The sequence below is a fragment of the Aplysia californica genome, unplaced genomic scaffold, assembly GCF_000002075.1.
Source record: "Aplysia californica isolate F4 #8 unplaced genomic scaffold, AplCal3.0 scaffold00007, whole genome shotgun sequence".
Taxonomy (NCBI): Eukaryota; Metazoa; Mollusca; class Gastropoda; order Aplysiida; family Aplysiidae; genus Aplysia; species Aplysia californica.
In genome coordinates, this window is record NW_004797277.1 from 1,786,934 (window position 1) to 1,808,462 (window position 21,529).

The following is a 21,529-nucleotide window of genomic DNA, read 5'->3' on the forward strand; positions in this document are numbered from 1 at the left end:
GTGAGAGCAGGCAAAGAGAGCCAGCAGATGTACGGTCACTAAACATGTTTTCCCAGCTACTGAACGAACAGTCATCATTAACATAGATCTACATGAGTTGTGCACAGATCTGTAGAACCAGACATCACATAGGTCTGTTCAAAACTCTAGCCCTAGCCAATTGGCTCTCCAAAGTATTACGTGAATAGTGGCAAACAATATGACAAAAGGTCACAAATATATATATGTCAATTTGAGCGAAGTGAGCTTTTACACAGCATGTGCTTCAGCAGTCTATTGATTTAAACAAAAGTTTAGTTATCAACATTAGTGTGTATTCCTAGTTTAGGACACATTCAGTATGGTATCAAAGAGAAGAAGATATGACTCTTGTATTGTATGTAATCAAATTGCTCTACAATAAAATAATCTGGAATGCACACACATAGTAAAATTGGACCGCAGTGCAAACCTTTCCTTAAAAATAATATTTAATATATGACAAATTTTTAAACAGTCAAACCCGTGTAAGACGGCCGCCCATTGTCAAGGATAAAAGTGGCCGTATAAGACAGTTGGCCATCTCAGGCAGGACTATCAAAATGAAGAAAACAAACCATTTATTTCTGAGGTTCCAACCGAAGGTAGCCGCATTGTCGTTGTTGTTGCTGTTGTTTCCGTTGGTTTGCTTTTTGTTTGTCTTTTTTTTTAGTTTGTTGTTGATTGTGGGCAAGGGGAGAAATGGAATGTGGCCGTTTATACAAGTGGCCTCATGACAGGTTTAACTGTATATTTTAATGTGTATGAATTTCACTCTAGATCTATACCTGATGATAAGATGGCAGACAGACAAAGTTGGACAATTGTATCAAAATTTACATGATGAAATATAGCCCCATGTCAAAATGCAAGTTGTGCTTTTAGTTTTGCATGTTTTGCAAATTTGGATAAAATTTGACATGATTTTTTTACTATCCACCTCTTTTAAGACCAAATGTTATTCACAAATGAAAAGCCTTTCCATTCCTTTTACTCCCATTTTCTTACAACTCTCTAACAATTTCACCCAGATTTAACTTTAATGTCGACAAGATGCGGCATAGTGTGCAATCTGTGCTTCTCCAACCATAGACACTCAATAAATGCACAAGCTAGCTAGCTACCGCTGGACACCTCTGTGACATATCAATAATTATACAACAAACAGGTCCTTAGCCTACACTATTGCCCTCCGTTTATAGAGAGTTGTTGGCTTTCACTCTCATGCCTTGCCCGCTCTCACTCTTTAAATTCTCTCTCATTACGGCTACTTTGGTTAGTAAAAATGAAATCTGTGGTCATGTTTAATTAGATCTCTACCCTCGCTGATGCCAATTTTCTTTGCTGTACAAATTGTGCTAAACTTTAGCATATATGAAAAAATTTGGGTCCCGAAAAAATGTGTTCACTGCTATACACATGAATACCGGTTGTCTATGTGTGCCTTTGTTGCAATATGCGAATGTAGTGTGTGCTAGATTATAACAAGAAGCCAAAAAAAAAGGAAAGAATAGGGCCTAAAGCAGATTTTATGGTGGGGCCAGCATTGTCCCCAAATTCTCCGTCAATGGTTTTGAAAGGCAATAGTTTGATAAGAGTAGCTGCAGACAATTTCAAACAATAATAGAGAAAACGAACACTCACCTGAACTTGAAGATGACAAAGTAAAGAACTAAGATTCTAAGACATGAAGCTACAGCGAGCACCTAGCACACCTCTGTGATTGGCCCAAATATATACAGTGGAATCCTGTTATAACGAGAGGGAGGGGCCGGTGCAAAATGTCCGTTATAGCAGGATTCTCGTTATAAGGGACCCAGTAATAAATTAAAGGGAAACTGTAAAGTAGGCCTAATCTATGAGTTTGCTGTTCTGTTTGATTTCAAAGTTTGTTTCTTTTTGCTATCTCCCCTGATGACGATTTTGTTTCAATATGACGTCTAGGTCTTATTCGATCAAAAATCGAATCAGGTTTCTTTCTCTAGCTCTGGCGATATTGACTGACAGCTTGGGGTTGTCGATCAGAAAGAAAGGGCTCTGGGCTAACTCGCCTGCTGTGTTTTCCCCTGCCTCACTACACCCTGTGGTGCATTCCGTCTGCTTGTGCACCTCACACATTTGCTCCATCCATCATATTGCTGTGACCTCTCCATCCTCGCATCGGAGAAGTGAGAGGCATGGTAGGCCTTGATAATCTAAACTAGGCTTACGCTGGCCTATCACGTGATGCGTTCTGCTTGTCTGCGCATGCCACAACCTCCCTACTCAGTCGCTCCGGCCTTCATTGTTGACACAACATGGGCTCTCCTATTCTTTGTTTCGCTAGATCACCAACAAGTTTCTGAACTTGCAAGGTTTTACATATAGGCCTAATACATATATGTATAATTGGCCTATGCACTGAGCACAGCAGCAGCAATATTCCACTATAACCGACTAGCATGTTTGTCTGATTGCGCTATAGCAGTATTTTATTTACAAAGGTAAAGAAGAGAAAAAAACAGGGTTTTAGAATAGTGTCTTTATATCAGACTTCTTGTTATTTCCGGACTCGTTATAAGTGAATTCCACTGTTGATGACGTATTTTCTGCAATTTATTTTTGTCGTCTTCTGGGGCTTCCCTCACCAGTTGTCTAGATCTCATTGTGGCGGGCCCGCTTTGTCGATTCGCGTGCGATGGCCTACGTCACTAGGTTTCATCGCCCACTGCTTGGGCTGTGTGTGTGCGTAAGCGTGCGTGCTTGTGAGTGTGTTCAACTTTGAGGAGAAGGTAAATTTATGGAACTAGAATTGCTAAGATTGTAAAAGATAACACTGCAAATCAATACCAAAAAAACCAAAAACATGGCGAGATCTAGTCAAAAGTTACTGGCAAGGGAAACCCCGGAAGACGACAAAAATAGTTGGTGGAAATATGTCATCTTATATTTGGACCAATCACAGAGGTATGCTAGGCGCTCGCTGTAGCCTCATGTGATTCTAAGCTTTGGTAAGGTTCACGCAAAATCAACTGGATTGTACTTTACCGGACCACCCGTCTGGGCCCGTGATTACTACGCACGTCTGGCCTAGCTACGCACTCATAGTCCTCTATAAGAGAGAGGTAGTTCCGCGGGCGACTTCGCGCAGAGCACACCAGCAGCAAGGCGAAGTGAAGGAGAGGTGGTTGTTGAAGGTGGGTAGGGGATGGAGTGGGTAGGGGATTTAACTTTGGTTCACCCACCGTATATATTATAATATCATAATGATCATAACAACAGTGGGGGGGTTGTGTCTGTAGTTGTTGTTGGCCCAAAGTACATAGCATGCAGCGTACGTTCAGAAGAGAAGAGAGAGAGAGAGAGAGAGAGAGAGAGAGAGAGAGAGAGAGAGAGAGAGAGAGAGAGAGAGGGGGGGGGGGGGGGGGGGGGGGTGTTAGGGACCCCCTGGCAACAATAATAAAAATTTTTTTAAAACATACATAAATGCAAAACAATAACATGAGCAGACCATGGCAGGGGTGGACAATTGTGTTTACATGATGTTATAACAACAGTGGGGGGTTTCAGAGAGCCCCCTTGAAACAATAATCTTTTTTAAAAAGTTTGTTGGCTATGTGTATGGCCCTGAAAAGTGTATAGATTTAGATATCGCTCAGCTGGACCAAAGATCGTTCACTCTGCCAAAAAAGAGTCTGCAGGAATCCGCACATTGCTTCAGATGCCGCTGCGGTCTTTTTTTAAAGCTCTCTTTCGTTTCTCCAGAAAAAGAATGGGAATATGATAATAGCACAGTTTATTAGTTTCATTTTTATTGTTTTTCAAACAAATAGGGTAACTCTGTTCGCAAAGTCCACTCTTTTTCGAAGAAAGGAGTGAACTATATTGTTATGATTGATCTTTGGCTGGACCGCGTCACTTTATCGTTCAATATCTTGGCCAAGTGACGCTCTACGAGGTCAAGATAAGATAACTTGCAAAGTCATTAGTCACTATTTATAACTTTGACCTGCAATGTACTATGTCATTTTCCATATATGAGCTTTTGCCAAAAGGTGGGGGGTGTTTGCTAAAGGACTTTTTAAATCAACCACTACTCATGGTAAAATATGTTTTCTTCTGAAAACTTTATGTATATGGCAAGGAAATAAGTTGGTCACGCTGCATGAGCAAGTAGATTGATGTGTGCATCTTATATCTCTACATAGAAAGATAATAGTACTAAAAATAGGGCATTTTTTACTCATCCTGAGTGCACACGTAATTGTATGTTAAATACAGAATATTGTTAATCTTAAACTATCAAACAGAAGTGCATTCAAACATTGAAAATAGTTTGTATACACCATCATGACAGCGTGTGTCCATTAAAAGGGTTTTATTATTTTATATTAATGATGTTATTGCTGAGTAAAATTTATAAGTTCGTTCATAACTCGTGTCATAATTACATCATCAGACTTTCCAAGGTCTAGAAAACCCAAATCGTTAAACATATCATTCCGGGGAATGACCGGTATTAAACATTGGTTTGACATTGATCCATCAGAAGGGTAATTTTCCGCTCCATCGCATGGTTTTGCTTAAATATGACTTTGATTGAGATAATCCAGGTTTGTCATAATGATGTTATGAACAAACACTTTTTAATATTTCTGCAAAATATCATGTGAGGGACTTCCCACTGTTTCACAACATCCTTTTACATGGTGGAATGAACATGGAAGAGTATCGTGCTGATGACTCAAAAGAGAAGCGAAGAAGAGGCAAAAATATGCTTGTCATAATGGATTGTCATCATGTTATGAACGTGACAGTGTGTCATAATGGTTATGAACGAAACCTTATTCCATGTAATTTACAGTTGTTTTGGGATGTATTTTTAATTTTAACCCAACTTGAGGATGTATTAGACCTTGCTTACATTCTGATATTTTGATTTTTATCATAAGTGTATGGGTCTGGATTTTAATTAGTATTTTACTTTTGTAGTAATGGTTATGAACGAACTACATATTGTACTCTGAGGGCTTTCCAGAGTTGATAAACATTAAAAACATGTACACAGATACATATTATTAGGAAACTTTCATTTAATATAACATTTTTAAGTAAATGACAGGTCAAAATATTAATTTTTAGGTCAAAACTGAAGTTTGTCATAATAGTTATGAACTAACAATTAAAGGTATTCTAAGGGTTTTTCAGTGATTAAACTTTGAATTCTTCCCACATATAACCTTATTTTGAGGAGAGTCTCATAAATTAAAACAATTTTATGTGAATGACAGAACAATAAGTTAATTTTTTGGGCCCAAAGTAAAATTTGTCATAATAGTTATGAACGAAACAGTGTGTCATAACGGTTATGAACGCAACATTATTCCATGTAATTTACAGTTGTTTTGGGATGTATTTTTAATTTTAACCCAACTAAAGGACAGAATAGACCTTACATACATTCTGATATTTTTATTTTTATCATAAGTGTATGGGTGTGGATTTTAATTAGTATTATACTTTTGTAGTAATGGTTATGAACTAACTATTTATAGTCCACTTTATATATTTTGAGGGCTTTTCAGTGTTAACAAACTTTAAAAACATGTACAGAGATACATATTATGAGGAGAGTTTCATTTAATAAAAGTTTTAAAAAATGAATGACAGCTCAAAATGAGTACATTTTTAGGTCAAAATTGAAGTTTGTCATAATTGTTATGAACGAACCATTTTAAAGGTATTCTAAGGGTTTTTCAGGAAATAAACTTTGAATTCTCCCTACATAGAGGAATCTATAATATTTTAAGGAAAGCCTCATAAATGAAAACCGTTTTATGTGAAAGACAGAACAATATAAGTAAATTTCAGGGGCCAAAAGTAAAATTTGTCATAATAGTTATGAACGAAACCGTGTGTCATAATGGTTATGAACGAACTTTAAATTTATGCATAATATGCCCTAAGACCAGTTTGCGTTTAAAAATAGCTGTTCAATGGTCTTCCATTTATCACTTGACTATAATTAGACCAGTGTTATTTTAGGCAATTCTAGTCAATGAAACTTGATATAATCGATAGTATTTTGGTCACTTATTGTTCGTTCATAACTATTATGACACAAAAAAGTAATTTTATCAAAAATTAATAAAGATTTTTATAAATTGTCAATTTTATGTATTTTTGGAAGTTATTTGCTATGTCTCAAAATATAACATCAGCCTAGCTGAAGAAATGAACTTTGAGTATTCATAAATTTGTGTCATCATTGTTATGAACGAACTTTTTGCTATTTCCGTCATTCAAGTCAGAATTACACCAAGACCATTGCATATACAGCTTTGGCAGTTACTGAGTCTGAAAGAGCAATCATTAGGCCATATAATATGGGTGATTAAAGAATTATTACATAAAGTTGATTTTGGACCTCATTTGTCACACCCTGGTATCCCACCTTTTGGCAAATGCTCATATATAAGGAATAGAAATTGCCATTGAAACAGGACAACGTCATACCCTTTAATTTTAATATAGGGTCTGTGTTCTTCCCGGTTGAAGTAGGTCAGCCCTATAAAGGGCCTGTGCGCCTCACACCATTTATATATAGAGGGCCTGCACGCTTCCAGGATTAAGTTAGTCCACTTGTAGTGAAGTGTGCGGTTTGATAGAAGTTTATAATTTCATAATGTGCCACCTAGCTTAAATGTGAAGTGGAGGGCAATACAATAGCCTTGATGCCATGCGTACGGGAGAGCCGTACGCATAGCCATGAGGCTATAACGTACGGGAGCCATACGCATAGCGCCGTACGCATAGCCACTTCGTAAAAAAACAAAACAAACATACATACGCATAAATGCAAAACAATAACATGGAGGTAAGTGGACCATGGCGCTAAGTGGACAATCGGGGTAATTAGAGTTGGAACAGGCGGAGCCTCGCTTCGCAGCACTCACGGGATTGCAATTATATATGCAAATGAGCTCTCGTGCGCATCTCTCGCCCTCCATTGTACTTGGCTGGACCAGGATGGGAGTGGGGGGGAGGCCTAGCAGAGTTGCAAGCAAAGAAGAATAGTGGACCACTGGATCAAAGGGCACTGTGGCACGGTCGTGATGACTGAAAAACCCAGTAAGAGACATTAGTCGGTAGTTGGCAGTCGAAGGGTGAGGACGTAGCCTGAAAGTGTGTAGTGTAGGAGAGTGAGTAGGGGACCTCTGAAAGGAAGAATAGCGGACCACTGGGCGGGAACCAGGGGCGCCATGGAGAAAGCAGTTCCGACAGGCGGTTACCAGTGGTCCGGTAAAGTACAGTCTTACCCAACGATCAACTGTTGAAAACTTACCCCTTCTGTATTTTTCACGAAGTAGCTTCCACTTGAACCCTGGAAAATTCTTTCAGGAAAGACACCTTCTTCAATGGCAAGTTCGGCTGCTAAAACTATTTCATTGAACTGAGGGTCTTCTGGAAATGAATTCCAAGTGTCTGATGATTCAAAATCACTCTTTGGGCCCAAGAGAGGAGAATTTTCTTTAATACCATGACCACTCCCTCTCGTTGGGGACCTTGGGGGTCTGCCCTGATGTTCCCTGTCTGACCTACTACTACTACTGTGGTTACTATAATTATTTGGCTGAGGAGCAAATGTCACATGAACGTCTGAACCCTGTTGGTAGCTGTCACTCAGAGAATGTGATGAAGATTCAAGTAGAGGTGGCCGGGTGCCGTTGCTGCCTGCTACTATAGGAGCAGGAGTTATCAAATCAGTCGACGCTGAAGTGGTAATCTCACTGACACTGCCAGCAGTAGCAGTCCGTGTATTGGTTTGTTGTAGTAAGTCGTCGTCATCGTCAAAACTCAAAAGATTTTGAGATCGACTGCCTTGCCCATCTCCAGAACTCATGTCCATCATATTGAAAAGAGAACACAGTCATTCACAAACACACACAAGATAAATTCATGCGATTCTCCAGTTTAACTGATCATGAGGAGGTTACTCATGTTGACAATGTTGTTGGTGTTTGGTTGGCTCTCGTTTCACTTCCCCATTACCATCATCATCGGTCACGAGAACCACAGGTCACATCCGGTTATCCCTTTGCCCCAAATAGAAATGATACCAGGCCTAACGCAAATTGGATTTGGGTATGCGCAGAATGCACCAAATAAACCTCTTTGCACCAAAGTAGGCCTATAATAAATCATCATGATCTTATCCATCTTTATTCGTTTAGCGTTGTAGCGGACATGCACACCATAGTACTTTTATTCACCTTTTAGAAAAATATACCTATTTATGCTAGTCCCGTGCTATTATAAGCGAACAAAAGCGTCTGCTACATTTACAGTTTAAGGACAATTAGACTGGATTGTCAGGAGATTTATAGGCCCAAGGCCTAAGGTGAACTCTGAAAATTAATACCCGCACTGTTATTTATCATAAGAGGCTAAGGTAGGGTACACAGAGAGTTGTCAGGCACAATACGTTTAACAGCATACATGCATGTCTTGCATTGTCACAAATGTAGCCTACATGCGCGCGCGCTCACACACACAAACATAATCACACACACACACACACACACACACACACGCACGCACGCGCGCGCGCGCGCACGCACGCACACACATATTATATTATGATTTTAAATGATATACGCACACACACACGCACACATGGAAGGGCGGGGGAGGGGGGGGGGGGGTTCTAAAATTAACTCGCCTTCACTTCCTGTAGTGCAGCTAGTGTTCAGTGTGTGTCAAATGTATACAAGATGGCGGACAGGAAAAAACTGTCCAGCCGAAACGACAGAGGCAGAGGACATACAGTTTACACACTCAAATCAGTCTTTGTTTTAGGGCATGCCGAGTTGATAACATTTTTGCTTTTTTCTTTGATTTTATTGTTTTATACAGCGGAATGTTTGAAAGGCTGTAATGGTTGTGATCAAGGGCGATGTATCAATGATACTTGCGTTTGTTTACCTGGTTGGCGAGGATTGTTATGTGACGAATGTTACGGAAGAATAAGGTAATTAGAATCTAGATGTAGAACTAACGCTCCTTTAGATCTACTTTGTCCGATAAGAATTTGCTTGATTGACAGATTCCAAGGTATATTTATTCTTTGGGAAGATTGAAGAATACCGGACCACTCGTACATTATTGCGCGAGAAAGTGGGGTAGGTGGGACGGGTGGTTGGGGTGGAGGAGGGGGGGTTCAGGGGGGTCTCCCCCCTGACAAAATTTTAATGAATAGATCTACCGGTCCGAGATTCTCCATTGAGAGATATTAAAAATGGGAAAATTATGAATTCCTAAGGTTGAGACACAGTCACAGGCAAAGTCAGTCCGCTGGTCCGGTATTCTTCAATATTACCTTTCTTTAATCAGGGTGACCGCCAGGCCCCGGGGGTGATTTTGTAGAGTTTCGTTCGTTAAGGAAGTGGCTATTCTCACCCTGAGTGAGAATAAAAATACGATCTACCTCCCACCCCGGGTGAGACTTGCCAGAGTAGGTAGGCTATTCTCACCCGGTGTGAAACAAAACATGTTTTTCCTCATTTTGGAATACTATCGGTGTGGATGATCAAATTGATTTTAAAAAAGCCAAGAAAAAATTACGTGATAGCACAAAAGTAAGCAAATTTGATCGTCTTCAAAGATGCTATGGCTATTTCACTTTTCGAATCGAGCCGAACTACGCGGGTCGCCATTTTGTTTTGCCCGGAAGTTCTCGCAAGATCTACTCCTCCCCTCTCTCTCTCTCTCTGTCTCTTTCTGAATACTGTCTATCGGTGTGGACGATCAAATTGACCAAAACAAAGTCTAAAAATGATGTTAAAAAACAATTATTAAATTAATTTGGTTCGTCTACAAAGATGCTTCGGCTATTTAACTTTCTGAATCGAGTCGAACTACGCGGGTCGCCATTTTGTTTTGCCCGGAAGTTCTCGCGCTACTCTCTCTCTCTCTTTCTCTCTCTCCACTGCCCACAGACAAAATTGCACACTTTTAGGCTTAGCACTAACAGTAGTAATAGATCTATATCTAGAACGTTTGTTCACAGCACAGAATTCTATAATTCTGTTATCACAGTGTAGAATTATGTGGTTCAGGGTGAATGCTTCACTGGTTGGCCTAGGCTATAACGGTGAACGCCCACCGGGTGAAAATAGCCAAAAGACTCGCCTGCGCTATTCTCACCCGGGGTGAGAATAGAGTGGCCTTCGTTAAAGTTAAAGGCCATCTTTTTGGCTATTCTCACCCGGTGTGCGTTCACTTTGATAGCCTAGGCTAGGCCAAGCAGTGTAACGTTCACCGTGGAGTACAGAATTCTACACTAACAGAAATGTAAAATTCTGTGCCGTGAACAAACGTTCCAGCGCTCTTAGTCTGGTGTGTTGAAAGCGTGCAATTTTGTTTGTGGGCAGTGAGAGAGAGAGAAGTAGCGCAAGTACTTCTGGGAAAAACAAAATGGCGACCAACATAGTTCAGCTCGATTCGAAAAGTCAAATAGCCGTAGCATCTTTGTAGAGACGACAAAATTTACTTTTGTGTTTTTAACATCATTTTTTTATCTTTGTTTTTGTAAATTTTATCGTCCACACCGATAGACAATATTCAGAAAGAGACAGAGAGAGGAGGAATAGATCTTGTGAGAACTTCCGGGCAAAACAAAATGGCGACCCGCGTAGTTCGGCTCAAAGTGAAATAGCCATGCATCTTTGTAGACGATCAAATTAGCCTATTTTTTGTGCTGTAGGTCATTTTTTCTTTGCTTTTGTCAATTTTATCATCCACACCTATAGACAGTATGCCGAAATTTGGAAAAACAGGTCTTGTTTCTCACCGGGTGAGAATAGCCAACGCTGGCAAGTCTGACCCTGGGTGAGAGGTAGATTGTATTTTTGTTCTCACCTCGGATGATGATATCCACTTCCTTCGTTAAAGTCGGAAGCTGAACGCCAGAGACCCTGAATTTGCATGGTAATTGTTGAGGAGTGAACTAAGCCTGAGACTGCCCAGAAGGAAACACTAAACTAAAGCCAGAGAAAATAAAAATTCAATCAAAGAATGGCACTTTGTGTTGCCTAAATTTGGTCATCAAGACTTCCGGATTTCTTCTCTGGATGTAAACAAATGGATCGTGGACGAACGAAAGAAGATCACCGCCCCACGAAGTACCCACGAATTTGAAAAACAAAGTTACTAGCCATACTTGAGTGTCTTAAGTTCGGCTAGCCTGAGAGTCTAGCCGGCTAGACTTACTTAGATCTAGGTTTGGCCCTATTGACCGAAACGTGTACAGGTTTGCATAGATATAGTAATTATTCAGATTTAAAATGGCCACCCCCCGGGTGAGAATAGCACAGACGAGCCTTTTGGCTATTATCACCCGGTGTGCCTTCACCATGATAGGCCAACCAGTGTAGCGTTCACCGTAAACAAACGTTCCAGCGCTCTTGTGCTGAGAGCATGCAATTTTCAATTTTGTTCCTTGGGCAGTGAGAGAAAGGGAGAAGGGGGGGGGGGGGAGACATACAGAGAGGAGTAGAGGAAGAACTTCCGGCCAAAACAAATGGTAAAATACTTTAGGTATTGCAAACTAAATTTAATTTAAAGTTCAGCCTTCATTATTAAGTACAGCTAGCCTGACAGTCGTCGTTATGTACGGCTAGTCTAGCCGAACTAGCCAGTCTAGCCGTACTTATTGTAGGCTCTAAGAAACCTGTTGAGTACACAGGTCTCATTAGTAATTATTCAGGTTTAAAATACATGCCCTGTCAGTAAGGCACCTGGTTTTGTCTCAAATACAATACTTTTATTGCAAACTAAAAATTTATTTACAATTCAGTGAGCGTATTTTTTTCTGTTTGTCAGTCTAGCCATCATATAAGTACGGCTAGCCCAGCTGTCTAGCCGTCATTAGTACGGCTAGCGTCTCCTTTGAAAAAAATCGCATAGACCCGGGGGCACTCTTCGGGAGAAACAATTGAAAAAAAAAAAATGAAGTCAAGTAAAAAAGCTGGCTGAGTTGCCAGAGTGAAAAGGCCATCGGTAAATTTATAGAACTAAGGAAGTGGCTAGCCATTGTACGGCTAGCCTGCCAGTCTAACTGTAGTTAGGTTAGGCCCTGTTGATCAAAACCTGTTGAGTACACTGGTCTCTTAAGGTGTAGTCATTATTCAAGTTTTAAAATTACATGTGGGCCATTTTGTCTAATTTAAAAGCAAGCATAGAATCATCCCTTGCCTAACAGGCAGCCATGTGCAGTTTTTGAAGTTGTAGGTACTCTTTAAATCATAAATAGTAGCTTCAGTTTTGGGTAGGGATTCATTTTTAAAATTTTGCCCATGCAGCAATTTTAGAACCACCAAGGGGTCTTTAATGTGTGAGACTTCCAAGTGGGACTTAATAATATAATAATTTTTTCTTCCTTTTATCTGAGAATACTAGAGATATACTACTTACCCTAGGGTCAGGGGATGTGTAGATAACACATTTGAGAAAAATTAAACCACAGCTGGCGGGGATCAAACTCCAGACTTTCAGGTTGACAGGCGAACATGATACCTCACAGCCGAACATGATAGGTCTGTTGAGCTACTGTGCCCCTAATTTGGAAAGTTCAAGACCTTTTTTCTTTCTTTTAGTAAAACTTTTGACTGCAATTTCCCTTTTTCTGATGCTGAAGTTTAAGACTCCCAGATCTTGATCTGGTCAACATGAGCTATTGAGGATATTGTTACTTGTAAATCCCTTCCTTCTGCGTTCAGCCTTTGATCAGTTGTGGAGTATAGATGTACCAATTTAAGCTGTCTCATCCTACCATCACACACTGGGTCAGTATTTTCCACTCTTCTCAGAAATGTGCAGTACTATACTCTTTCCCTGTTCATCAAGATCATAGCCCTAGGTATTCTGTGGCATTCCTTTTTTGCTTTCCCCTGTGGGTTAAATTGAGGCTTGTCTTATGGCACTTTTACTAGATCATGCAGGCTTGCGGAGCTAAATGAAGACCAATCCATCTTCATTGCCTTACTTTGGACTGAGTTTTGGTTTTTATATTTTTGTTGTTTAGATAATATTGTTGATTAGAATTTGAGTAAAAATATATAATTAAGTATTTTTTATCCCAAGTTTGTAGACAGGTTCTGCTTTTTTTTCAATGGGCTTGAATTTAAATGAGATTTTATTCCCTCAGTTTGCAGAAAGGGCGTGAAGGTGTCATTCATGATGGAGCAGCAAATTACTCAAAAGACCTCAGTTGCAGCTGGCTGTTAGAGGCTGATGCTCCCAACATGCGTGTCCACCTTCAGATAAATGATTTTGCTACTGAATGTGTTTGGGATCATCTTTACATTCACAACGGGGATTCTGCATTTTCACCCTTAATTGCTGCTTACAGGTATAAAAATCTGTCTATTTTTTGTTTGCTTTTTGCTCATTACTTTTACATTCTACTTTTATTTCTAGGTGAAGTTATTTCTAGTCAAATGCTTGGACGACGTGAAGATTGATGCGGAATTTAAAGTTTTGCAATCATTTTACTTTAAACTCGAGTGTTGTAGCCAAAACCAGGATTTGGAAAATGTTTTTGAAGGTAAAAGATTTTCTGAAAACATCAATGCTTATCTGGGTTGATGGCCAATTTTAAACGTGCATTTCTCTTTCAGAGTCATTTTTGGGGGAAATGCTTGAAAATGTAAGCTGTTCGTTGATGTGCTGGGACTGTTTTATTAAAATGTTCCAGTGTAAAATGTACTTCCCCTTTGAGATAAATAAGATCTTTCTTTTTCTAATGTAAGAATATATTTCAAGATGTGTTGTAACATTTTAGTCTTTTTTATACAGCTTATTTTTTAAATTTATTTTTTTCAGTGGCATATTGTGGGGTCTCAGAAGTAAACCTCACCTGAAGTTCCAGCTCAAGGGGAAATATGCATTTATACATTTCTACAGTGATGCTGCCTTCACCTTGCCAGGTTTCAATATTTCTTATGTGTAAGTATCTACTTCATAATTTTTTTGGTGTGGTTGTTACGTGTTTTGCCTTCAAAGACAGAAGACATGAGTTTATTTCTCATGTAGGGGGGTTTTTGTTTTTTTATCAAGTATCAAGTATCCATCTCAGTAGAGGCCGGCCCTGATAAAATCGAAACAGTTCGCCTCCTGCTGAGGGATCTAAATTGTGTAAATATGTTGATGGGGATGTAAAACGTTAACAATTTTGAAAAAAATAATAAAATTCTTTTGTCCTTTGTTTTAAGCAGTCTTGGACTTTTTTTTCCTGTGTGACTACAGTTTTCCCAAGTCTGTTGAGTGATTGGAATAGTGGAATAAAACTATTGTGTTTGCACTTTTGTCAGTTGTTATGAATTTTCAATTGGAGACTTTTTGATTTCAGAATTGACGACTGTGCCTTGGAATGCTCAGAAAATGGAGTCTGCAACAACAGTGTGTGTCAGTGTCAGCCTGGATTCACAGGACAGAACTGTGACTCTGTAATTGATCATTGTGCTTTCAACTGCTCAGATTATGGCGTTTGTGACAATGGTGCTTGTGACTGTTTCGACGAATACCAGGGTTAGTGTGTATGCATGAATTGTAAAGGGCATTGTTGGACATCCGGTGCCATTTGATCTCTGGTGCTACACTGTTTCATAAAAATGTGTCCTTGGTTTGAAGATGGTTATTATTTTAACATTGTCAGAAAACACTCTATTTCTTGGTATTTTATTGCATTTTCAATTGTACTGTAGTGTGCGACTTTTCATCTGATATAGCTGATAGAGTTGTTTCATTCAGCATGCATGTATATATAAAAACAGCGCTTAGACTTTCTGTATTGGTTTTCTAAGAGACTGCTTCATGAGAACATTCATCTTATCTTGGTAGTCGTAAGATTCACAGACCTTTATTTTTTAAATCTAGGCTCTCAGTGGCTGAGTTGACCGTGACAAACAGGTTGTTATATAAGTATTTTCCCCACTGTAGTGACATGTTACTTTCTCTACAGGCCCTTACTGCAGTATTTCCAAACGAGACCTATATGTGAACACCATGCCACTGCCTCCTCGTGCCTTGTCAAGAAGAGCTTCCTTGTCCTTATTGGCTGATGGCGATGGAGATCTTTGGATACTAGGAGGCTACAAGATGGGTGACATGAGACCAGATAACAACATGTTCAAGTATGTTTAAATCAATTATGTTCCAGACACTTTAAAGTGAATCTGTTACAGCAATTTTTTTGCCAACCAAAATGTTTAACTTGTGTCTGCATTGGTCAAATATTTTTGGTTGTCTGCAGGAAAATTAACTTTTCAGCTAAAAAGCAATCTCAGGTTTTCAGAAAGGCATGGGGCAATGACAGTCACCATCTGTAAATTTGTGTAGACTTAACTCTTTCTGGGCGTAGTTTTTTGACATAATTAACTTGTGGCTCGATATGGCTATGAAGATGGTGTACAAAATAACTTCATAAAAGCATTACCATCACTCAAAGCGTAATATATGATATATCAAATCGAAGAAAATATGAATGAGGAATACATCCCAATATAGAACAAGGATTAAGTTTGAACATAACTATGCCTTAGAAGGGTTAGAAATGGCGATGGTGATGAGAAAAATAAATTTTGATGAAAACAATTACATTCACCAAACATGTGAAAGCAAATCAGCATAGCTATCTTATCATACTCAGGCCAAGAGCATAATCCATAAGTTTCTGAATGTGCAGCTTTTTATTTGAAAGCAATATTCCAAATTTTGTTTGACTTGTGATATTTATACTGAGGCCGATTACATCGTTTTGTTGATGCAAGACCGGAAGAACTAATTCACTCGTTTTTCCCTAAACCCAGGCTTTGGCAAAGTGAAACTAGATGTTTTCGTTCCGAATTTTTCAATACCTATAACGAGTTATTATACATGAAGGATCGTGTTAAAATGCAGCTATACTGAGGCACCCTATCACAACCGATATATCTCGGCGATACGTCCGGAAAGAGTTAACGCTTGAGCTCATTCTGGCATGCTCAGTCCAGGCTATCTTAGATTCCTATGTTTGCTGTTTGCAATGCTGTTTTAATTTGGCCTTTGTTTTGGTTGTCAACTTTGTTTAATCTGGCTCATTGTTTTTGCTTACATTTTCCTTGTTACAAGTACATTGTTGTGTTGAATTTAAGGTATTTTAAAGACAGTCTAATGGTAAACTAAGCCCACTAGCAATCAATTGTTATCACTAGAGCTCACATTATTACGTTTACTAAATCTTTCAACAGTGTGAGTAATGCTTCTTTACCAATGTCATTATGTCTGATCAATTGATTTTTCAGTGAAAGTCAGTATCGTAGACAAATTTGAATGGACACAGCTGAAGGAGAAAGATAGTACTGGCAGCCTTATGCCTGAACGCATTCTGAAATTTGTTAGCCAAGTATGATTTATTGTTGACTCAGATATAGCAAGATTGTCCCATGATCATCCATATCAGTGGATGTTCCGATAAGAAAAGAGAGTTGCTGTTGAAACTCAATCTCTGTGGGCAGTGTTGAAGTAATCTTTTTCCATAAATATTTAATGGGTTGTTTTTTTTAAAGTTTTATGCAACTAGAAATACTCTTTATGGCTAAATTTGTAACCTGTGTTTAAAAAACGAAACTACTTTTCCATTCACTATTTTCAGAGCCCACTCACAAGTCTATTAAAGAGAAATTGGACAGCTTAAACAGACAAGTGCTGTATGCACTCGAACTTTATTTCTCTGTTGGCTGTGTCATTATTGTATTTTACACTAAGTGTGTCCTTGTTTGGTGATTTTTCTGTTTCTTTCATTAAATACTGGAAGAGGAGGAAAGCTTTTATTTTGAAGATTTGTTATACTCTTTTCATGTTTTATGTAAATGGAAATTCTTTGTACTATATTCAGGTACATTCCACGGAATAAAACCTGGGAACAACCAACAGAAATTGGAATGTCGCCATTGTCTAGATATGGACACTCTGCTGTTTACTACAAAGTAAGTGGAAACTTTGATCCATTTGACTTCAGATCTTACCTTAAGTCAGGGTTTAAGGTTTTTGTATTTTTAAATATAAAAAAAAAAATTATTAGTTAGCTTGTTTGGTGTTGTGGGTTTTTAACATTTTTTTGAACAGGGTACGTTCAGGTCTTTTTGTTTCTGGAAATATGGGAGGTAAGGTGATACCTTATAAATGACTGAAATTGAAGTGAAAAAAATGTGAAATTATGTCTTTTTAAAACACTTATTTTCTACAGAATGCATTTTTCATATATGGAGGTGTGAGCAATACTCGAGTGCTGAAGGACTTTTGGAAGTACGACATTGTAGGAAAGTCATGGAGCGAATTCTCACCTGGTCCTCGCAACATCTCGGGCCACACAGCACATGTTTATGAAGACACAATGATTGTGTTTTTTGGCTACAGCAGTGATTTCGGCTACTCCAGTAAAGTCATGGAGTATAATTTTAGTAAGTTTTTTTTCTTTCCTGTAGCCACCGATATAATCAGATGCTTGGACTAAGTTTAAGTACTTATTACTAATTTGCTGCCTTTTAAGATAGATGTCAGTGTAAGAAAAATGAAGGAAAGATGTAAATGTTGGGCTGAATGTATACTAGACTTCTATTACTTTGAAGTACTGGCTAATATCAGTGCTTGCAACTTGTACCTTTAATGAAAGTAAACTTTAGTTCGTAGATAAGGCTTTTTAAGAGACTTAAGAGATATATCCTGATATGTCTATTGAATTTTTTTTTTGTATATAAAAGGGAATGTAGAAAGAGGGAGGAAGGAAAGTGATGGTGTTAAATGTAGGCGAGACTTGTTTTTTCTGATAAAATTATCACCAATTTCTCTTTCAGCCTCTGGAAATTGGACTGTAGATGAAACGACTGGCAGTCGCGTCCAGGGTGGATACGGTCATACCAGCGTGTTTGACCACAGGCGAATAAAGATTTATGTGTATGGAGGGTATCACTCTCAGGGAACCTCCAACTACAAGCTGACTGATAAATTATATCAGTATGACCCAGTACTGAAAGAATGGTATGAAACCTTTTGGTTGTCTTTTACTGATATTATTTCACCAATCTGAAAAAGAATGATTTTGTCAAGTACTCTTGCGAAATAAGTAGTCTTATGTTTCCTTGTTAGAACTCTCATCAGATTAAAAAGGTTACTGCATGAAATTTTGATCTTCATGACATTCTATGAAAGTGCTATGTTGTGTAGTTTGCTAACACAAGTAGTTCCTCAGAATTTGGCAGAGAAGTTTAAAAACCATTTGGTGAAGGGATATGTTTGGAAATTATTTTTTTTAAATGTGACATTTTCTCACTAACTACTGATCTCTTACATAGTTTATTCTAAAGTATTCTCAGCAGCTCAGTATTGTAACCTGAAGTAAGAATTGCTTCTTCTTTCAGTGTCCTCATTTCAAATTGCATATTTTATAAGAAAGTTTGAGGCCTATGATAGTTGTAAAGTACCAGAATGATTCATCGCAAGTCTAGGTTTTGTCTGGAGAACTAGACTGCTCTCATCATTTAGTAGCACAGTTGCATGGGATTGAACTTCCTTAATAATTCTACTGGCATGGTTTATAAACAGTGTCAATGTGGAATCATCTTGGATTTTTTCCCCCCAGGTTTGTACTACGTAGCAGTGGTTCTGCTCGCTACTTACATTCTGCGGCCATGATGAATGGATTGATGATAACATTTGGAGGCAACATCAACAATGATACAAGGCTGGGCCCACAAGCTAAATGTTTTGCCTCAGACTTCATGGTTTATGACAGAGGTAAATGTTGGTACAAGAGGAAAAGAATTACTAGATGAAAATCTGCTGTGTCGAGGCAGTAAATTCATATTTAGTAGGAATTCGGTGGTCCGATGCTATAGCAATTTGTGAAAATGTTCCTTTTCCTGTTCCTTTGAATTTTGACTATATGAATCGGATGGAATTATTTTGAGATATTTGTGTAGTGTTTTTGAATAGTCAGCTATCAATGTCAGACATTAATAATAATGACAATAATAATAATAATAGATAGCATTTGCATTGCTCGAATTCCAACTCAACAGCAAGCTTTAGGTGCTTTACAATCTATATTATTACCCCAGTAGGCCTGATAGCATTCTAAAACAATCTGAACTTCCTTGGAAGCATTCAATGCCAGCTGCCGTTATGCAGACACTAAAACACTACCATACTGACAAGATCTCTTGCTGTCTAAGGCTGGATACCCATTCACACCTGGGTGAAGTAAGGAAAGTTAGTGTTAAGTTCCTTTCCCAGGGTTAAAACATCAGGCCTGAGGCTTGAATCCCAAACCCGCAACCTCACAAATACGATTCTGGTAGCCTATCAACTAGACTACTGATGTGATGTTAGGGGCCAACCGTTCAGCTGACAAATGGTTGTTATATTATTTTTCCTTTTTTTCAGATTGCAATAGTTGGTTTACTCTTCCAACCCCGGAAATAGTTGGGGACTCAGAAGGTATTGACCGTTTTGGACAAGCAATGGTCAGCGTCAACAAGTAAGTAATTTGTAACTGCTGTTTTATGTGTTTCTTTTCTTTAGGATTCTCCATTCTGCTCCACAGCTTACTTCATCTCAAGTTTTGAGTTTTGGGGTTTTAAAATATTTCCTTGGCCTTTTTTATTTAAGTGAATAAAACAGTGGTTTTCTTCTTGTTTATTCTTGGTTATTTTTGCTAAAATCTTCACTTGATAGTTTAAGATATACATTATGACAGGCAGAAGTATGAGGGGGTGGAGGGGTGGTTTTGTTATGTGTTCATTGACTTTTTATATCAGCTGTGTTCGTTCAAAGTATGACTCTTGTTTTCATTTTAATTTTTACTATAAAAGTGATTGAGTGATTATTTTCATTATTCGGTGCTCTGTTGTCGGTGTGAGTTATGTCTTTCTCGGACTCCTAAAAACTGTTGTATAATGGGTGAATTAGTGAATGACAGTGAAGTATTGCTTTGCGTTCTATAATGAAGCAGATTTATCGTGGGGAAAATGGGTTACTAAGTATTCGCTGTGGTTTTATGTATGTATCTCTCAATATTCTATGTTAAATTTTGTTTGTTTCATATTTCAGCGTGATATACATGTTTGGTGGTTTCAACTCTATTGCAAAGTATGACTTGCTAGAAATAAGAGCTGGTAAGTACAGTTTTTCTTTGATTTTTGTGTACTCCAGAAGCTGTTCAAGTACTATCAAGAATGTGACAGTTATGATTATGTTGTAGGTATAAAGCTGTTACACTACACATGATTATTTCTGTAAGCTTTTAATTGAATGATTTAAATTGAATTCATTTTAGTCCTTTCTCATGTTTTTAATTATATACCTCTTTGGGTTTTAACATTTAATGAAGCAACTTTTAAAACTGTTTCTCTCTGCCTGTTACATTTCATGTGCCTTTTTAGGTCTGAAAAATCATGTGGTTATTTAAAAATTTGTAAAATGTTCAATGTTTTCATTATTTGTTATATCTAAAAAAAAAAAAATTAATTATGTCGTTGTGGTTTGTTTCAGGAAACTGCTCTTTCTATGAAAATGAGAACTCCTGCTCCCAAGCTCGACCAGGAGTGAAGTGCTTGTGGGAGGGATCACAGTGCAGAATGGATGATGTGATTGGGGATGAAACACATGACAACTGCCCAAATTCACAAGGTTAGAAAAAGTTGATGCATTTGTATCTTTTACAGTTTAGCTGTAGTAATCTAGCATGGTATTGTGACAGAATTTGTTGTTTATTGTTTTAAAAAGAATAATTTCAGGGGTGGGGGGGTGTTTGTTGTAAAATTTCATTTTCCTGTTGTACTTTTCATGCTTTGCTACAGTTTGAAGGAAAGAACAGGTTGAAAGCTTTTGATATTTTGAAAGGCAGATAAAGTTTAAAACAGAATTTTCATTTTGAGCTCTTCGTGCGGAAGGGTTTTGTTATGTTCGGTTATGCTTTTCTACAGTAGTTTCAGCTGTTCATAATCTTCCTCACGTCTCTCAATTTCTGAATACAGCTTTTTGTTATGTCTTCCTATGTTGTGTTTTCATCCTGTTCAAAGAAAACTTTGAGTTGATGGTTTTTGTACAGCAGATGTTTAGAGGAAGGATGTGTTTGTTAACCCTTTCCATGCTGACACATTTCCATTTTTGTTTGCACAGACAAGATGACAAGATAAAATGTTCATTCAAGAGAGATTTTAATATATTTCCCCTCTTTAAGAATATCCAACTGTACAAGTTGTAAATACATCTTTTAGAATGTTTTCTGTAAAGCAGTAGAATAAAATAGCATAGAACAAATTTGGGAGATCACACGTGAGTAAATATGTATGTCTGCACAGCATTGAAGAGGTTGGTATAGAAACACTCTCTAAGTTCAGTTTTTCTTCTTAATCTTTGCCTTATTTTTGCGCACAAAGCAAATATTTAAAGGGAAGAAAATGTGTAGGTTGTAGGGTTTTTTTTATTAGGG

At 38.2% G+C, this 21,529-nt stretch overlaps 2 protein-coding genes across 2 annotated transcripts in view; one reads left to right on the top strand and one right to left on the bottom strand.

The window, feature by feature from the left end:
• Window positions 1-7,297: 7,297 nt before the first annotated feature.
• LOC118477562 lies at window positions 7,298-8,112 on the bottom strand. The gene has a single exon (XM_035969341.1). The coding sequence runs from the start codon at window positions 7,907-7,909 to the stop codon at window positions 7,313-7,315; it is 597 nt and encodes a 198-aa protein (XP_035825234.1). The 5' UTR covers window positions 7,910-8,112; the 3' UTR covers window positions 7,298-7,312.
• A 651-nt stretch (window positions 8,113-8,763) lies between these two features.
• Window positions 8,764-21,529, top strand: part of LOC101853985 (attractin) — a gene marked incomplete in the record, with an annotated part of 34,628 nt that continues 21,862 nt past the window's right edge. The window contains 12 exon segments of the mRNA XM_013081573.2: window positions 8,764-9,028; window positions 13,205-13,408; window positions 13,882-14,004; window positions 14,408-14,586; window positions 15,020-15,191; window positions 16,934-17,024; window positions 17,285-17,498; window positions 17,892-18,075; window positions 18,677-18,831; window positions 19,480-19,573; window positions 20,146-20,210; window positions 20,587-20,724. Coding sequence (XP_012937027.2) covers window positions 8,772-9,028; window positions 13,205-13,408; window positions 13,882-14,004; window positions 14,408-14,586; window positions 15,020-15,191; window positions 16,934-17,024; window positions 17,285-17,498; window positions 17,892-18,075; window positions 18,677-18,831; window positions 19,480-19,573; window positions 20,146-20,210; window positions 20,587-20,724 — 1,876 coding nt within the window.